The sequence below is a fragment of the Podarcis melisellensis genome (genome assembly GCF_964234715.1).
Source record: "Podarcis melisellensis genome assembly, chromosome: 8".
Classification (NCBI taxonomy): Eukaryota; Metazoa; Chordata; class Lepidosauria; order Squamata; family Lacertidae; genus Podarcis; species Podarcis melisellensis.
In genome coordinates this window covers 9,263,984-9,282,820 of record NC_138540.1, presented here as the reverse complement: position 1 = coordinate 9,282,820, position 18,837 = coordinate 9,263,984, and the positions used below count along the sequence as shown (strand labels likewise).

Below are 18,837 nucleotides of genomic sequence, written 5' to 3'. Positions count from 1 at the left end.
GCAACCACGATGCCAATGACGCGGCTCGCTGAGGGGAGCTCGCTTACCCGCCTCACAGGCTGAGGCGGCGGCGGCGGCGGCGGCAGCGCCTCAAGGCCCACGAGGGAGGCCGGCGGGGCAGCGAGGACGCCCGCTAAGCGCCGCCTCCTCGCCGGTCTTGGCCCCCTCGGAGCGCCTCGCCTCAGCCCGGCCCCTTTCCCCCACACGGGCCCGCCCAGGCCGGGCCGGCTGGCTGTGGCGGCGGCGGCGGCTGCGCGCTGCGGTTCTGCGCTCTCATCATGGCGGCGGCGCGGGGCCATGTGCAGGACCCCAACGACCGGCGCCTCCGGCCCATTTACGGTACCGACGCCGCGGGCGTGGGGGGGGGGTTTTCCCCTCCCCCCTCTTCTCCCTCTCCTCCCCCTCCCTCCCTAGCGCGCGCGCGGCCCCGTCCTAAGCGCGGGGCCGCGCGTGCCCTTTCTCCCTCAGCCGAGGCCGCCCCCCCGTTCCTACCCTTCGCCGCCCCCTCATCCCGAACCAGCGTGTCCCCCCCATACTTGACCCTTCCCGCCTTTTTCACCTTCTCCCCTCAGAGACCCTAGTTTGAGGTGGGGGGCCGGGAGGAAAAGAGCCTAAACAGGCGGCTGCCTCCCCCCCCCCAAAATCGTTCTTATTGTGGTACGGGGCAGGGGGGGGAGGTTAAGTAGGGCCCCCCCAATGTCCATCGTTGTTGTGGTATTATGGGGTGGGAAGGAACGCCGTCCCCTCGTGTTCACCTCTATTGTGGCATTTCGGGGGGCGCGTTCATCAGGCACCCCCATGTTTGGGCTTCTGTGTGGTATTGTGGGCTCAAGCAGGGACCTCCATGTTTGTCATTGTGGTGGGATTTGGCGGGTGGGTGCCTCGTGTTCATTTTTAGTGTGGCATTTGCAGGGGGGGGGGGAAAGAAGAGGCTGAGCAGAACGCCCCCTCCTCATATTTGTCCTGGCCTTGGTGTGGATTGTAGCGGAAGGAGCTGCCAAGTTCATTACAAACCCTGGGAGAGGAAGAAAAGGGAGATTTTGGGGTCTTACACACGTGGTCAGAAGTTCATCATATCCTGACCATTCAGGAGATGGTGGGTTTGGGACCCTCTCCCCCCCTACTCCCTATTCTGGACTCAGCAGGGTCACAGGCCATGGTCTAAAAACATTTATTAATACAGTATATCATTAGCAGATAGTCTGGGGCTTCATACATTTTAAAAAGACAGGTGGAGCTGTGGGTGAACAAGGGGGTCTCAGCACTGCACGATTCCTTATTATAGAACTCATGGAGCCAAGATGGAGAAGCAGGAGCTTGTGGACTTGTTTTTCCTAACAGTAGATTTGCAAGGCTGGACTGAGCAGGGGGCGAGGATTGCATGACGTTCATGCGACCAGTTGCCACAAACTTCATATCCTCCTTAAACCAGAGGAGGGAGATATGAATTGTAAAGTCTTGCCTGCTTGTGTGGCTTACTTAATGTGGCTCGGTGATGGTGGTAGCAATGGCTTTGTTGTTGCTGTTAATTTAGAGGGGTGTGTGATGCTGGCATCTTTAATCTCATTGAGTAGTACTGTATGGGTGTAGCAGCTCTTTTTGTTTCCTTTGCAAAACTTTAGAGCAGGGGTGGCCAACTCCCAAGAGACAGATTCACCCCCTTTTTTGGGGTTCAGGTCAAAGTTGTTGAGCTTTTTATACGCGAGCCTCCTTTAGAGTACAGTGGTACCTCGGGTTAAGTACTTAATTCGTTCCGGAGGTCCGTTCTTAACCTGAAACTGTTCTTGACCTGAAGCACCACTTTAGCTAATGGGGCCTCCTGCTGCTGAGCTGCCAGAGCACGATTTCTGTTCTCATCCTCAAGCAAAGTTCTTAACCCGAGGTAATATTTCTGGGTTAGTGGAGTCTGTAACCTGAAGCATATGTAACCCGAGGTACCACTGTATTGGACCAGATGACACTTCAAAGCCCCCTCCGTATTGTCTTTGATGTAGTAGTGAGAAACAATCTGAAAAAGGGTGTCACTGTCCAACCCTCACCAGTGCCCTGCTACAATCCATTAAAGGTTTGATATGTCTGGGTTACAAGTCCGCAAGAATAATTTCTTGATCAGGATAGCTCCACGTCATATTTAAGCAGCACTTCAAATGCAAGCCTCTTTTGCTGTGTCTAAAACTTGATCCAGCTTTTACAGGCAGTGACCTTTTTAGGTGCGTCTGAGATGTGCATGACCACACTTATCGCGCCAAACCCAGATGTGACCTGAAAACATTGCAAAAGGGGGAAGAGCGGGATGTTTGCAGGCTTTTCCCAATGGTGTTTCGAATATACACAATTTAACTTAAACGTGCCTTGGAACGTAACCCATGCGTAAATTGGGAGTCCCCTGCAATTACTTCCTTGCTGCAGGATATACATATGTTATATTCCTATGAAATCTATTGCTACTTTTTACATATTTTCACTTGTGCTGAATGGAACTTTTACATTATCTGCATCTCTCAGTAAGGCAGGTGAAAACACTTGGAGAACAGTTGGAAATTAGTCAGGCGCCAGAAAGTTCCACATTAGTCTTAGTCCATTGTTAATACCATTTCCAGTGTGTGTTTCTCCTTCTTGCCCTGAGACAAATGAATAGTTGTAAGAGCAAGATACAGTCAAGCAGTGCAGTTCATATCGTAGAATTGTAGTGTTGGAAGGGATTCCAAGGGTCATTTAGTCCAACTCCCTGGTCAATAGGCATTCCGTTGCGGCAACTGCAACCTAGATTCACAGTGCCATTTGGCGCCTAGTTTATATATCCAAGTTTCTAACAGTGTATGGAGAACCTTCACTTTCGTTAGGCAGTGACCACATTAATTTGGTCGCCCCCTACTCCCCCATTATAAACTTAAAAAGTTGGTTGTCTGGGTAGGATCCTACTGCTTAAGGAAGCTACTTTGTAATACTGTACAGTATTCCATTTTTTTGTTAACTGCTGAGTTAAATATGCATTCTCTTTTTCAAAAGCTGACCTCCTTTGTAGTGCTTCAGGATAATATTTTAGTTTCCTGTTAATTATGTTGCTTTGAATGTATACCTTATATTTGACTTCCTTCAGTAATGTTTTATTCTGGATTGTTTTATTTGGTGTTTTAATGTAGGTTGTAAACTGCTTTGAGATAGTTTTCTTAATATACAATAGTATAAAAATGAAATGAATAATAATTTTAAAACGTGTTGGATGCGGTTCCTTTTCAACCTGTCTTAGGAATATTGGCTAGGAGCTCAGGTTGCTTTGTTGTACATGGTACTTGGCAAATGCTGGAAAAGGAAGATAAAATGCTGTACTGTACTTGGTTTGAGAGTTTTTTAAATGTTTAGCACTGAAGAAAGTTAAGGCAAAGAAGAAGCAGTTCTTAACTTGCCAATATGAAATGCTAGTCAAGGGTCTTTAGAAGAACTGCTTTGGGGCAGAAAGGTGCAAACTTCATGGTTTAAATATGTGACTATAGAGACACAAATGTCCATGACATTTCTGCACTTTGAATGAATTCAATGGAATGGTGTGTAGCCAAAAGGTTCTATTAGTACCAGGTCTGAACCTAATTCTGCTTGGTTTTAAAACTGAAGAGCTACCTCTGCCTTTCAAAAGAGAAATTCCTTCAGCTTCTGCAAATCTGTTTCAAAGATGTGGACTGAAGTTCTGCATGTTCAGTTCTTTTGAGTGTGTGCATATGCATGAAGTTGTGCCTCAGTATAGGATGTGTTTTTGAGTTGAGTTGGAGCCTAGATCAGTTATGATGGGAAATTAAGTTTGAAAACTAGGTTTTAAAACTAAGAAGGAGCAGTAGTTCCTTTAATTCTTAAATGACATATTTTTAGTATCTAGATCTTCCATAAGTACGTAGTTTCTGGTAATACTCCTTAAAACAAACAATTCATGTACAAAAATATATATTTTGACAAGCAATAATCTGCATTGTATTTGGACCTTATAAAGACCTACTGGGCTTATTAGAAGCACTGATAAGTATTAAATTTATTTGTTATTACATTTAAATCCCACCTTTCCTCCATGGAGCTCAAGGCAATATACATGGTTCTGCTCCCCATTGTACCCTTACAGCAACCCTGTGAGCAGTATTCAAAATTTGCCAGGTGCTAGGTGTGTTTTGTTACTGGTGCTGGTCTGATTGCGACTGTGTGGAGGTTTCTGAGCACCAGGTTGGCAACTGACATCTGCATTGAGACAGGTGGCTTATGTGCCAGCAAAAGACATGTGTCTTGATCTTCTACACTGCCGCACAAATCATGGACCCCTTGCTGGGAATTGTAAGAGCAAGCTACAGTCAAGCAATGTAGTTGAGATCATAGAATCATAGAATTGTAGTGTTGGAAGGGACCCTGGCTGTCATCTAGTCCAACCCCCTGGCAAATAGACATTCCAGTTGTGGTGACAGCTGTGCCATTTGGAGCCTAGCTTATATATCTGAATTTCTCATGCTGCTTGTTAGGTAGGCTAGGCTAAGAGGCAATGAATGGGCCAAGTAAGCTTAATGTCTTAATGTCTGAGTGGGAATTTGAATGCTGGTTCCCTACTTCTTGATCGAACACCCTAACCACTACTCCATACTTGCTCTGTAATACAGTGGTAATACAGTCTGTAACCTCGAGTTACAGACACTTCAGGTTACAGACGCTTCAGGTTACAGACTCCGCTAACCCAGAAATAGTACCTCGGGTTAAGAACTTTGCTGCAGGATGAGAACAGAAATCGTGCTCCAGCAGCGCAGCAGCAGGAGGAGGCCCCATTAGCTAAAGTGGTGCTTCAGGTTAAGAACAGTTTCAGGTTAAGAACGCACCTCCTGAACGAATTAAGTACTTAACCAGAGGTACCACTGTAATAGAATTTGTGTCTCTTATCCGAGTTCCTTAAGGCAGCTTAGAGATAAACAAAACCTACAATATCACAATACAGGGTTTTTTATTGCATAAATTAAATCTCACAGGCACCCACCAAGAAAACCCCTTTGAACACAAGTCTGGGCAGAACACAGAACAGTCCCATTCAAAGACGTGGCATCTGCAGTAAAAATGTTACCTAGCTACTGGCTGAGGAAAGCACGTTAACTATAAAATACTAAAAACCCACCTGTTTTTTTAAAAAAACAGGAAGAAAAGTTTTTACCTTGTGCAGAAGAAATGAGTAGCAAGCTCCTTGGAGAGAGCATTCCACAGGTGGGATGGAAGGCACCATCTATAAGGATCCATCTCTTTCTGCCACCCTCAAAATTTTAACAAGAGGAAGCACTTTCAGAATGTCTCTTTGTAGATGACTTCAAGCCCCATGTAAGCTTCAAGTCCTAGGGTCTCAAGGTGTTCAAGGCTTTGTAGGTTAGAACCAGCATCCTGAATTGAGCCCAGGAGCCCAGTGACAACCTGTGTAATATCCCGATGACAATAGGGCTACTGTGGACTGGGTAGCCTGGATGGACTGTATATTTTAAGTCACAAGTACAGTAAGTCCCATTAATTTCAACTGGATGAGCTCAAGTTTGTTTACAGTTTTTATTTATAGATCTTTGAAAGTTGGACCATAGTTTTTAGTTATGTACAATCAAGAGTACCTTGAATCAAATTCTGCTTCCATTGTGTAAAGATTTGCGTGTCTTAGCTACATGAAACAGCCAGTTTGTAATCAAACATATAGTGATATGTAAATGCTGTTGGTTAGAATAAGATGTTGCCCTCTGACTATGAATTGGACATGTGAACATAGTTGCAGAGTTTGCAAAGGCAATTGTGTTTGGACATGTTCTTATTTTTTTCACTTTTCAGCAACAGTCAGCTTATTTGATGACAGTTAAGCATCTTTTACATTTGCTCTTTGCCTTTTATCTTAATTGCTTATATGTTGTACAGAAGCTTAATGAAGTTGTAGTACTATATTCCCCAAGGTCCTCCACCCTTCGGATGAAGTCTAAGACTCTGTTCTCAACAATTTGCTATTCTGGTAGCTGAGCTAATTCTGTTAGAACAGAGGGTGTTGGCAACATTTTAGAGAAACCTGGTGAGGTTTTCTAATCATACTCTTTATGCATCCATTTATATTTCTTGTGAACTGCCACTTTTCCAATTGCCCCATAAAGTTTTTGTTATGAAAAATACACTGGGGCTTCAGTCCACACTGCGTAATCTCAGGTAAACCGATGCCGAGCACCAGAACTTTAAACCAGTGCTACCACCACGTCACAGTGCTGCATAGTTTCTGCATAGTGCTCATGCTCTCTATGTGGGCTTGGAGCTAAGAGTAAGTACAAGAATACAATATAGTATTTGCAACCTGAGCCACGTGCTCCCCTGTTCTTTCAGGCAACAGACAAAGGGGTGCAGGAGGCTGCTATGCTCCTTCTGTGGACCCTCCAGACTAGTCTTTTTCCTGTTGGGTGTTCATTGCCTTCTCCCATTTTTGTTAACCTGTATGTATGTTTGTGGAGAAAAATTGCCTTAGGTCAATGTTTTCCCTGCTTTTAGAAATGGAGCAGTATTTCAATCATGCTCCTCCTGAATGCTAGCAAAAATTATTTGCTTGTTACCATCTTGTTTTGTTCCTCTTTGGGTCACTCCTGAAGTACTCAATTATGAACTTCTATTGAGAGCTAGTTTTTTGTACCCAGCTCCTATATACTGTACCGGTATAGTCAGTGGATAGAGAGGAGTTGAGTTCTCCTCAGCCATAGACTTGGGCAAGTCCCTGTCCATCCCAGCTCTGAAAGTTGCAGTAATAGCCTGTTACTGAGTACAGTGGTACCTCGGGTTACATACGCTTCAGGTTATATACGCTTCAGGTTACATACACTTCAGGTTACAGACTCCGCTAACCCAGAAATAGTGCTTCAGGTTAAGAAATTTGCTTCAGGATAAGAACAGAAATAGTGCTCCAGCGGCGCGGTAGGAGGCCCCACTAGCTAAAGTGGTGCTTCAGGTTAAGAACAGTTTCAGGTTACCTCTGGAACGAATTAAGTACTTAACCCGAGGTACCACTGTAGTTGTGATGATGAACCAAATAAAGGTGGCAAACCCCATTTAATGTATACATAACAAATGGGAGTAAGGCTAACAGCCCTCTGTGTAATAACCCTTTAAAAAGCATCTGTAAAGTTCTTCATGAGGATGCCTTGCTGGGACAGATTAAGGTTGATCCAGTTCAGCATTGTGACTTTATAATGACCAGGAAGATGACATGGGAAACGTCAGTAACTGCTGTTCCCTCTTCTCCCCACCACCCCCTTCATTTAGAAGTCAGGGAAATATTGCCATTGATCATAGAGGCTTGCCATCACTATTAACCATTCAAAGAATTATCTTCCCATACTTTTTCTATTCTTTTATTTTAAAAACCCAACATAAGCTGGTGGTAAGTTAATTTTTATGTTGTGTGAAGAGCTACCTTGGATGGTTTTCTCATCACCTTTGGAGTTGATTGGTAGATTCTCACATCTAGTGTTGTGCAAGAAAGTAAGGGGAAGGGGGCAGATAAGTTATCCGTTCCTTTACAGCAGTTATAATCTTAAATACCTCTATCATATTACTCTTTACTCATCTTTCTTTTTCTTGTTTTCCTCTAAACTAACCTAAACGTGAAGATTGCCCCCTCAGAAAATAAGTCTGCAGTATTTATGGTATTTTATTTAGTTCATAAAATTTATACACTGCTTGATTGTAAAAAAAAAGTGGTTTACAAAAAAATTAAACAATAAAATTATCTCTAAGAATAATGTTTGTGGTTTTCCCTTGTCTTACATTAGATTACCTTGACAATGGCAATAATAAAATGGCAATCCAGCAGGCAGACAAGTTGCTGAAGAAACACAAAGACCTTCACTGTGCTAAGGTAAGCTCAGGGTTTGTTTGTTTTAACATGCTAAAAAGTCAGTGTGTTCAGTCTTAAATAAACAAGGCAAGGCTCTTCTCTTTAGCTGTTGCATTGCTAGTATAGGGTGGGGAACTTGAAGCCCTGAGAATTGAAGACAGCCCTCTAGATCTCTCTGTCTCACACTTAGGACTCTCCCAGGGCCATATCCCTCATTGGCACTACTCTGTGCCTTCCTCAGATGCCTTTGCCTGACTGGAATATGTCCTTGAACTGTGATAATGCCTCTTGATTGTCTGTAGAAAGCTTTGACTTCTGCATGGCTGGAATGTAGTGTGAACGATGCAAAAGTAAGAGTCAAATCCATTGCACCACCCATTTTTGTATCTGGCCCACCCACTTTTAAATCTGGCACATGGCTCCTGGAAGGTTGCCCATGTGGGAATGTGACACATGGACTGAAAGGAGGTTCTGATCCCTGGGCTGTTCTGGAAAAGAGGGGTGCTTTCTGCCATGTTTACCCTTAGCTATCATGGGACACATGGGGGTAGGAGCGTGATTGTGCTTTGACCACCACCAGTGCACAACTACAGTGGTACCTTGGGTTACAGATGCTTCAGGTTACAGACGCTTCAGGTTACAGACTCTGCTAAACCAGAAATAGTACCTCGGGTTAAGAACTTTGCTTCAGGATGAGAACAGAAATTGCGCGGCAGCTGGAGGCCCCATTAGCTAAAGTGGTACCTCAGGTTAAGAACGGACCTCCAGAACGAATTAAGTTCTTAACCTGAGGTACCACTGTACTTCTTTCAGCTTAACCCGTGTTACTCCAGCCTTTCTGCTCCACAAACTCACAACAATGAGGTCAACTTTGCTGGCACGTTAGTCAAGCTGTTGAATAGCAACAGAGCAAAAGTTAATGTTTTTTCAACTTTTGCTTCTATCTACGTTGACGTGGCTCAGCAAAACAAGGCAATTAGGGTTGGTCAGTTGACCAAGTCAAACATACTTAAATACTGTCACATGGTAGGTATAAGACTAATTACGAGAGGGGTGAGAAACCTCTGGCTTGCAGGTGACATCTGGCACAGAACAGGTTTCCCCCACACACTTGGTGTCAGATATGGGGCATGTGTGGAAATGGCTGGATTGGTTGCCTGGCCAAGTTCCCCATGGGGAACTTGATCATGCAGCCAATCTCTGCAGAAAGCAGCTTTGCCAGCCGTATGTGCAGCACTGGGGAAGTGGCAGGCATTGGGTTGACAAAGCCCCTTGCGCTGTGGTTCTTGAGTGACTGACAGCCAGCTTGGAAGCGCTGCACAAGGGAATTTTGACAGGTGGGTAATCTGTGGCCTGTGGGGGTGGAGAATGATAAGGCTCTGACCCACTGGGCCAAGGAGGTTTTCCCATCCCTACAATATAGAGAAGTCTGGGGCAGGCATGCCTGGTAGACTGCGAGTTAGAATTGGCTGGCAGTAGTGGCAGTACTATGGACAACATGGCGGGGGGGGGGCGCTGCTAGGTATTGGGCACTATCTGCCAACTGATGCCCCTCCTGGAAGTATAAGATGGTTTTAATTCTCCAGAAGGGAAAACATCAAAGTCTCCACCTTCTAAACTTTCAGAAGGGAATTCCAGGGACACAGCTGAGCAAATTTAAAGTGCACCTTGTTAAATGTGGTATCCCCTTCCTACCCAGCTGCCCTTGGGCAGCTTATTAACATGAGGCTTGCTCAGTGTGCTCTTTCTATGAGATCTGCAACGGTAGGTATGTTGTGACCCCAACTTTTTATTACAGTGTTGGCTGGTGATGTGTCTCAAAGTCTGAGCTTACTTAGATTTCTAAGTCTTCTTTTAAGTTAACCAGATGTCCAGTGAACTAAGGCTGGGGTCGGGAACCTGTGGTCCTCCAGAGGTTGCTGGAACACACCTCCCATCTCCTTGACTGTTGGCCATACTGGCTGGGTGCGATGGGAGTTGGAGCCCCAACAACATTTGGAGGGTCCCAGGCTCTTCATCCCTGAACTAAGGTTGGCAGGAGGTGCATAAGAAGTTGCATTATATAGAATAAGACCATTGGTTCATCTAGCTCAATATTACCTACACTGACTGGCATAAGCTGTTCAGCACTTCAGCCAGGCTTTCCCCAAGCCCGCCTGGAATCATCAGAGGTTGAATCTCAGGCCACTTGAATTCAGAGCATGTGCTCTGCCCATGGGCTGCAGCTCCTTCCTTTGGTACGTGCTGCATTGTTACCACCTGCCCATTCTGCCCCATTCACTGTGGAGCTGGATCCCCCCCCCCCATAGTGCTTCCTTTACATCACTGCTGGGAAACCCTTTAAAAGTTGCTTCTTTGATCCATGTGCAGGTTTTGAAAGCAATCGGCCTGCAAAGAACCGGGAAGCAAGATGAAGCATTCACTTTAGCACAAGAAGTAGCTGCTCTTGAACCCACGGACGATAATTCGTTACAAGCTCTGACTATCCTATACCGGGAAATGCATCGGCGTGAGTTCTTTGGTTTTCCTTCCTATTTCAGACATTTCAGAGAATGATGTTTCCAGTGTCCTGCTTACAACAGCAGTCCTGATTCAAAAGCACTAGTGTGGCAGCCAGTTGGCAGCTAATTGATGGGGAGGGGTGGTGAGGTAGCCAGTTAAGCTGCGTTGTTCTCTAGACAGAATGTTTCCCATAGTATTTAATTCTGGGTTGTAGAAAATAGGAGGAGTGATGGGACAGGGTCCAGCTTTGATGGTGGAGCCCCGGCAAGCTCACCTAACAGTAGACACAGCACCAGATTGCTGGGTCTTGCTGCCATTTTAATACTTTTACAATGCTTCAGACGTAGTCTCACTCCAGGAGAAATTGGAGTGCAGCTAAACCAAGCAGCTTAGAGTGCTGGGTCAGTGGTTTTTGTTTTGTAAGGGGGGGCCCAAGGCAGATATTGGGGGCCCGGCAGCTTCCCATGGGAGCAAAGTACTGACACCAGCGCTAGGGAAAGGATAAAGGTACTCAACACACATTCTGTGACAAAAGGCATGCAGAATGCTTTGTACATGCAAGTCTGGAAAAATCACAAGTGCCTGGCCACACAGGTCCCAACAAATCTGAAGCCTCATTTTAAAAAAAACAACAACTTTGTGAAGGCTGTTTTGAGTTCTGTACTCTGTACAATCACTTAGGGTTTGGGAGAAGTCTATAGGTCCTAACCAAACACACAACCTGTTTCTTAAAATGTCTCATTTAGCGGAGCTGGTCACAAAACTCTACGAGGCAGCTGTGAAGAAAGTTCCCAGCAGTGAAGAGTATCATTCCCACCTCTTCATGGCCTATGCAAGGGTTGGGGAATACAAGAAGATGCAACAGGTAATTTACCTGAATCGGAGCTAGGTCAATTTAGCTTGAGAGTGAATACACCTCTCAGAGAGGCAACTCAACCTAAAATCGGCCTAAAGATTTGTTGACATTCCATGTGTATATGTAAACCTATTAGTAATCTGTTATGGATAAAGTCTTGTATATAAGTTGTGTTTACATAGAATTGTAGAGTTGGAAGGGACCACAAGGGTCATCTAGTCCAACCTGCTGCAATGCAGGAATCTTTTGCCCAACATGGGACTCAAGCCCACAACCCTGAGCTTAAAAGTCTCATGCTCTACCAACTGGCCATGTCCTCTACTCATAGAAAACACTTACTCTGAAACCTTTTTAAAAATTTGACGACTTTGGTTTAAAATACTTGTGATTTGAGGTGCATTTAAGTGCTTTGCATTTGCATTTAACCTGTAATGTTTGAAAAAACGTGTAAAGAGACAGTGTCATTAATGTGACGGACCCATGAAATTAATTTATGGACCTAGTCTAGCGAATCCTTTATCCTGTGAGTAGCACTACTTAAAAGCATCAGCTTGCTATGTGCATTTATAACAGATGCATTCATATCAATATATGCACACTTAACTCAAAGGGTATAATCATCTTGTAATATCAGGCTTTGTAAATGTGCAAAATGCAAGTAAGCAGAGGTCCTTGTTGACTTTAGTGTATCCGCACCTGACTATGAGAGGGAGGGGGGTGAAGAGAGAAACACCTATATTAAATACGATGATCTAGCTATGTGTTGAGTGCCATTATCAGCAAAATTTAATCCAGAATTCATTATTGTGGGGAAGCTGTTGTTCAGGAAACTTGTCCACCGTTACTGATCTTCTCGTTAAGGAATTCCTGAAATACTGCCAGTTTACTTGGAACATATTTTGATGGGTTCTGGTTTGTTAAAAGGAAGAGTTTCCTGTTGTGGTTAACACAATGGTACACAAATTCAAAGACAAGTAAATTAGTCCATTGATAGTCAAACCGAAACCATTCCTCTCTCAGGTGTTTCTAATAAGAACTTTCAGTGGGTCTCCTTTACCACAGGCTGAAGTATAATGATTTATTTATACCTCCTTCTTTTTCAGGCTGGAATGGCACTTTATAAGATTGTTCCCAAAAACCCTTACTATTTTTGGTCTGTGATGAGCTTAATTATGCAGGTGGGTACAGTGTCTCAAGGGAGATAATATTTCCTTGGAAATAATCTGCCCTTTTTTCTGTTTTATTTTCTGTGTGAAGATGCTCAGTATGTTTTGAGGGTAGACTCTGTACTGCAAGTGTTGTAAAGCAGAGTAGCCAATGTGGTGCACTCCAGATGTTGTTTTACTCCCAACTCCCATAGCCACTGGCCATGCTGACTGAGACTGATGGGAGGCCCCAAAACATCTGGAGGGCACTACATTGGCTACGCTTATCACAGAGCTTGTTTGCAGGTTGGAACTGGAAGTTTGTCATCTTAGATGGGGCATGTTGTGAGATAGCAGAGAATTCGAGAAGTCTTAACCAGATGCCCTTCAATACTCCCTCAGGTCATAGATGGATCACTCCTCCACTCCAAGTATGATTGTAGCAACTGAATATAATTTGTTCCCCCAGGGTATGAGAGGGATTGAGACGAGCTCATAGCCCGCCTCTCTTGCTTCAGTCTATTATTGTTCTCCTAAATGAGTTCTGAGGTTGTTACTTGAGATTGACTATTGGTGTAAATCTGGAGTTCAGCCAAGCAATAGCCTATCAAAGGCCATTGGCAGAATCATTTTGCAGTCTGTCTGAAATCAACAAGAGAACTGGCACACTGCATTACGAGTTCATTTCAACTACCGTATTTTTCGCTCTAGAAGACGCACCCGGCCATAATTCACACCTAGTTTTAGAGGAGAACAAGAAAAAAATATTCTCTCCCTCTCTGCGCAGCACCTCTTCAGCGAAGCGGCAGGAGAAACAGAGCCCTTTCCATTTCTCCTCCCGCTTCGCTGAAGGAGCGCTGCGCGGAGAGGGAAAGCTGCACAGCACCTCTCCAGCGAAGCGAAGCCAGGAGAGCAAGAGGGGTCGATCCCTCTTGCTGTCCTGGCTTCAACAAAAGCAACACGAAGCCTCCGGAGCGCAGCGGGATCAGTCCCGCTGCGCTCCAGAGGCTTTGTGTTGCTTTCGCTAAAGCCATGGAGCCTGCATTCACTCCATAAGACGCACACACATTTCCCCTTACTTTTTAGGAGGGGAAAAGTGTGTCTTATAGGGAGAAAAATACGGTAACTTAGCAATTCATTTTCTTCATTTTTTTGTGTGATGCAATCCCAGAACATAATCAACACTATTTCCTTGTGGGTGAGAGGAGCATGTTTACTGAGCAAAACTTTCAACTAATTTTTCCTAAGTTTGCCAGAATGTTCACTTGTTCATCGGAACATTCACAGCATCTGAAAACTTTTGACTGGGCCCATAGTTGAGAGGACAGAGCATATGTTTTGCCCACAGAGAGTGTCATCCGTTCAGCCTCTGTTATCTCCAGTAGCTAAGCTAGGAAAGAATGGTTGCCAGTCAGGGTGGAAAATACCATGCTAGATGAAACAATGGTCAATTCTGTATAAGGCAGCTCTATATGTTCTTCTTTTTCAGTCTATATCTGCACAGGATGAAAATCTCTCAAAAACCATGTTTTTGCCTCTAGCTGAAAGAATGGTAGAAAAAATGGTGAAGGAAGAAAAAATTGAAGCTGAGGCAGAAGTAAGATATATTTTTTAAAAAAACTAATTGTTGATGTCATTAATTCAGCTTCTGCTATCACTGAATTATTACAGCTAGCTTTTGAATAGTTTATTTTGCATGTTACAAGCAAATGGAAGGTGTGGCTTAGAAGAGGCACATTGCTAAGGTAGAAATTAAGGGGTACTTGAACATGCCCCAGATTTGGATTAATCCTTCTCCAAAACTTGATGGGATTCTACTCTGTTGGTTACAGCTCTTTTCAACCTTGCCAGGATAATCTGGATATCTGTAAAAGTGCTGGTGGCCTGGGTAGATCTGAGTAGTTTCAAGGGGCCCATAACTGGATTAAATGAATTGGCTTTTGATACAAAAGCCTTTCTGTCTTTCCCTGCAAACCCTATGCAGAGAGATGATTACTGATCAGGTGTGAGTCCCAGCTGCTTTTTCTGTTGACCAGAGTGGCTACCCTCTTAACAAGAGTAAGAAACAGTGCAGAATGTGGAGTTTTGTTTTTAATTCCTCAGGTTTGCCCTGTGTTTCCTGCCCACCTCTTTATTTGGCAATTTGTCTTCCAAAGGCTTTGGGTTTTGGAGCAAGGAGGCATTTCAACCACTAGTGGGCCACTATCTTTGCAAGGCCAGCCTATCAAAATGTAGCAATACAAACAAGTTTAAAGTTAATAGGTGGATAAGAATAAGATAGAAGAAAGAGTTAGAGGCGTAACGCTAAAGATAAATTACTAGTTTTCTTCCAATTTGTCGGGTAGCATAGATTTTTCACTCCACTTGAATATGCTCTCTTTAAAAAGACAGTTGCAGAGATTGCTTCTGGTGGTCACCTCACTGCCTCTTGTTTCAGTTGCATCCTCTTTCTCTTAACTTCCACAGGTTGAGCTTTACTACATGATTCTAGAACGCTTGGAGAAATACCAGGAAGCTCTGGATGTTGTGAGAGGAAAATTAGGAGGTAGTGTATCTCTTTTTCAAATCTGACAACGGCAAGTCTCAGTGGTTTGTAGACAAAGGTGCAGCTTCCATATTTGGAGACAGCGCCCCTCTAAATACCAGCTGATGGGGGGTGAAACAGCAGGTGGTGATTGCTGCTGTCGTGTCCCGTTGTAGGCTTTCTTGTTACCTAGATGCTGAACCAGATAAGGCTTTTTGCCTAGCAAAAATAAAAAATGATTTTTTAAAGTCAAACCAGACTTCGATATACGTTTCAAATCAGTTATGTGACGTATTCCTTCAAAGTAGCCTGATGCACATTATGTGGGCGCAATAAATCTCTAGTGATAATCTCTTAATTGAATCTATGACCCTCCGTTAAGTAAGTAGAGTTAATGCTTTCTATTCAGCATATGCAATTATGCTGATTAGAGCAAACTACAGACAAAACTGTCTGGCTTTGAAATCGAGCAATATAAACATAACACAGTAGGTCATGTTTTATATTTATTGTGAACGTTTAAATAAATATGTAGACTCTTGTCAAATGAAGAACATGGACATTTGCTCCACGTTACAGCAAAGCACTGCTCTGCACATAGTTTGAGCAATTGTAATCCATTGCACAAAGGCTTGCCAGCCGTTTAACTTCCACTATGTTATCTCACAGACTCTCTGCACATTGTTTCATGTGCATATATGAAGTTCTCTCCTGCCCACCCTACTCCAGGCATTTTGCATTATTTGGTAAAGTAAAACAGCCTTCCGAGTAAGCCCATCTAAGTTCCTTTTATGTTTTAGCCTGCCTGTGGCCTTATCTGTTTGGAGGTGGGGGGGGGGGAGAGAGATTGCTTTTGCGATTAAGACTTTGTGAATTTATGACTCTTTTTGTTCCATTTAGAGAAGTTAACCAGTGAGCTCCAGAGCAGAGAGAACAAGTGCATGGAGATGTACAAAAAGCTGGGCAAGTGGCCAGAATGCAACGCACTCTCCAGGAAACTTCTGCTAAAAAAGTGAGTGGGAGTTTCAGCTCCTTTTTTTGTTTTGTTTGTTTGTTTTTGGTCCTTAACAAAACTGAAGCAAAAGGTATTATCTCCTCCATCGCCACTACTGCACCATCATATTCCCAAGGCAAATAAGCAAGTAGTTTGTGACAAGCCCAAAGGAATATCTTCTTGTTCCTCCTAATTTAAGAGCCTAAATCTGTTTATATTTCCACCCCATCCAGCCAGGATGTGAGGGGATGGGATGCTTGTCCTATTAAACAGGCTTGATTGGATCCACCCTACTTCCACTGGCTGAAAGCAGCACTTTCAGTTACAAGAAGAGCCGCCAGAGACTTTGATAGATTTGGGGGCAGTTTGGAAAACTTGCCTTCCCTTCTAAGGTCAACAAAAAGGAAGTTTTCATTTTTTAAAGAGCAAGTAGCAATGGGAACCTTGAGAGAAAGTCTAGTTCAGTGGTAGAGCACTTACTTTGCATATGAAAGGTCTGGGGAAGTCTCCCTGTTTGAAACATTGGAGAACTGCTGCCACTCGGTGTAGAATACAGTGGTACCTCGGGTTAAGTACTTAATTCATTCCGGAGGTGCGTTCTTAACCTGAAACTGTTCTTAACCTGAAGCACCACTTTAGCTAATGGGGCCTCCAGCTGCTGTCGTGCTGCCGGAGCACAATTTCTGTTCTCGCCCTGAAGCAAAGTTCTTAACCTGAAGCACTATTCCTGGGTTAGCGGAGTCTGTAACCTGAAGCGTATGTAACCCGAGGTACCACTGTACTGAGCTGTATAGGCCAGTGTGGTGCAGTGGTTAGAGTGTCAGACTAGGGCCTCAAATCCTCCACTCAGCCAATAACCTCACAGGGTAACCTTGGACCACTCACTCTGAGCCTAACCTACCCCACAGGGTTGTTGTGATGATAAAATGTGGAGGAGGAGAACTGTGTTCACCACTGTGAGCTTCTTGGAGGAAAGGTGGGGTATAAATGTAACAAATAAATTGGTCTGACTTGTTGTAAGGCAGCTTCCTGTGTTCCTGATAAGCATTAGTAAAGCAGCAGCCTGACTTTTATAATGGATAAGAACAGGTTTCAGTGTCCCCCCTGCTCTGCCCTGTCATCAGATACAGTGGTGCCTCTCAAGATCCGTTCCATGAGGCTCTTCGTATAGCGGTTTTTTGGTCTTGCGAAGCAAGCCCATTGACAGCTTAGCGGATTAGCACTATTACCGGTTTAGCGGCTTTTAGCGATCAGCTGTTAAGCGGCTTATCAGCGGATCAGCTGATAAGTGGCTTAGCGGCTTAGGAAAGGGGGGGGGAGGGAAAAAACCCGCAGGAACTCGCAAGACATTCTTGTCTTGCGAAGCAAGCCCATAAAGAAATTCGTTTTGCGAAGCGCCTCCAAAACGGAAAACCCTTTCGTCTAGCGGGTTTTCCGTCTTGCGAGGCATTCGTCTTGCGGGGCACCACTGTACAATGGTATCTAAAATATAGTAAATTATGAGATTTTAACTCACCTCTTTGAGATAAGCATTCCTCCCAGACCATAGCTGTGGGAGAGTCTGGGGACAAGTGGGAGGGAGATAGCTTCCCTCTGAATGTTTAGCTTCCATTAAAAATATCAAAAGGGTCTAGCTCTTTCACACAGGGAGATCAATAAGGAAAAACATGGTCATTGTTCTCTTCAAGTGCTTTGCAAGAAGTCAGCCTTCACTCACCTCTCAAAAGCCTGGCTTGTGAATAGAAAGGTACTGTGGTGGTTGACAAATACAAGAACTAGTTTGTTTGTCATTTAATTTATAGGAAAACTTGTTTGACTGTTTAATTAAGTTACTTTTACTGTTGACCCCCCCCCCCCAATCAAGAAGGCCTCTGTTGGCAGAGTATTCCTAAAGACTGGGCTAGTGACACTAAAGGCTCAATATTTTCACTGGTGCATTTTTTTGTTAGGGATGCTTATCTTAAGTTGCCTTTTCTTTAAGACATGAAAGGCAACAGACATGAAGCTGTTCTTATCTTCCTTGCTAGGACAATACTAATGAATCTCAGGACACTTTTACCTTCCATCACATGAGAGAGAGAGAGAGAGAGAGAGAGAGAGAGAGAGAGAGAGAGAGAAGTTGTTTTACACTGTGCTCAGTTCTTCTGCTTGCCTCTTTTCTGTTTTAGCCCAGATGATTGGCAGTTTTATATGATCTATTTCGATTCCATCTTTCAACTGATTGACGCAGCCTGGACTCCCCCAGCTGAAGGAGAGCAGTGAGTGTCTTACTCTCTTTTGAGGGCTTTGAGTGTTTGTCTCTTTTTAATTGAAATATTTGCATAGTAAGGGGGCTTTGAGAGTAGAGAAATGGGAGCTCATTTCCTTGGTACACTTGGCTGTTAGTTCGTTACTCCCAAACCACAGCACCAGCTTTTGCCTGTGTCTGGATCCTATGTCATCAAGGAAGAAATGTCTTGAAAGGACCAAATGAGTGCCCAGTGCATCAACTAATGTGAAGTCGTGAAGTGTAAAAATTCAGATGTTTCTACTCATCTCTTGTAGCCAGGGGCATGAGACACTTCTACGAGAGCCAGTGTGGTGTAGTGGTTAAGAGCGGTAGTCTTGTAATCTGGGGAACCGGATTCGAGTCTCTGCTCCTCCACATGCAGCTGCTGGGTGACCTTGGGCCAGTCACACTTCTTTGAAGTCTCTCAGCCCCACTCACCTCACAGAGTGTTCGTTGTGGGGGAGGAAGGGGAAGGAGATTGTTAACCGCTTTGAGACTCCTGAAGGGGAGTGAAAGGCGGGATATCAAATCCAAACTCTTCTTCTTCTTCTTCTTCTACCTTCTTGAATACTTTAGTAGTTCAGAGCTTGATCCAAAATGAGTACTGGGTTTGCATGTAGCACTCAGCCATGGCTGACACAAACCCAAGGTTTATAAGAAACAACAACGCATGGTTTACAAGTGTGATCAGT

The 18,837-nt window shown here is 44.2% G+C and overlaps 1 protein-coding gene across 4 annotated transcripts in view; it reads left to right on the top strand.

The window, feature by feature from the left end:
- Positions 1-188: 188 nt before the first annotated feature.
- The window catches only part of NAA25 (N-alpha-acetyltransferase 25, NatB auxiliary subunit), a 34,379-nt gene continuing 15,730 nt past the window's right edge, over positions 189-18,837 (top strand). For 2 of the 4 annotated variants that reach the window (XR_014171266.1, XM_081923237.1), the window contains exons 1-9: positions 189-339; positions 7,791-7,876; positions 10,226-10,364; positions 11,104-11,222; positions 12,317-12,391; positions 13,848-13,955; positions 14,825-14,903; positions 15,783-15,894; positions 18,045-18,134. Coding sequence is in view for 3 of the 4 variants with exons in the window: in XM_081923237.1 (XP_081779363.1) it covers positions 279-339; positions 7,791-7,876; positions 10,226-10,364; positions 11,104-11,222; positions 12,317-12,391; positions 13,848-13,955; positions 14,825-14,903; positions 15,783-15,894; positions 18,045-18,134 (869 nt within the window). In the remaining variant the exon portion in view is untranslated. Of the gene's footprint in view, positions 340-597; positions 620-5,308; positions 5,332-7,790; positions 7,877-10,225; positions 10,365-11,103; positions 11,223-12,316; positions 12,392-13,847; positions 13,956-14,824; positions 14,904-15,782; positions 15,895-18,044; positions 18,135-18,837 lie in introns of those variants that run through there. The other 2 variants (XM_081923239.1, XM_081923238.1) reach the window with 2 other exon arrangements.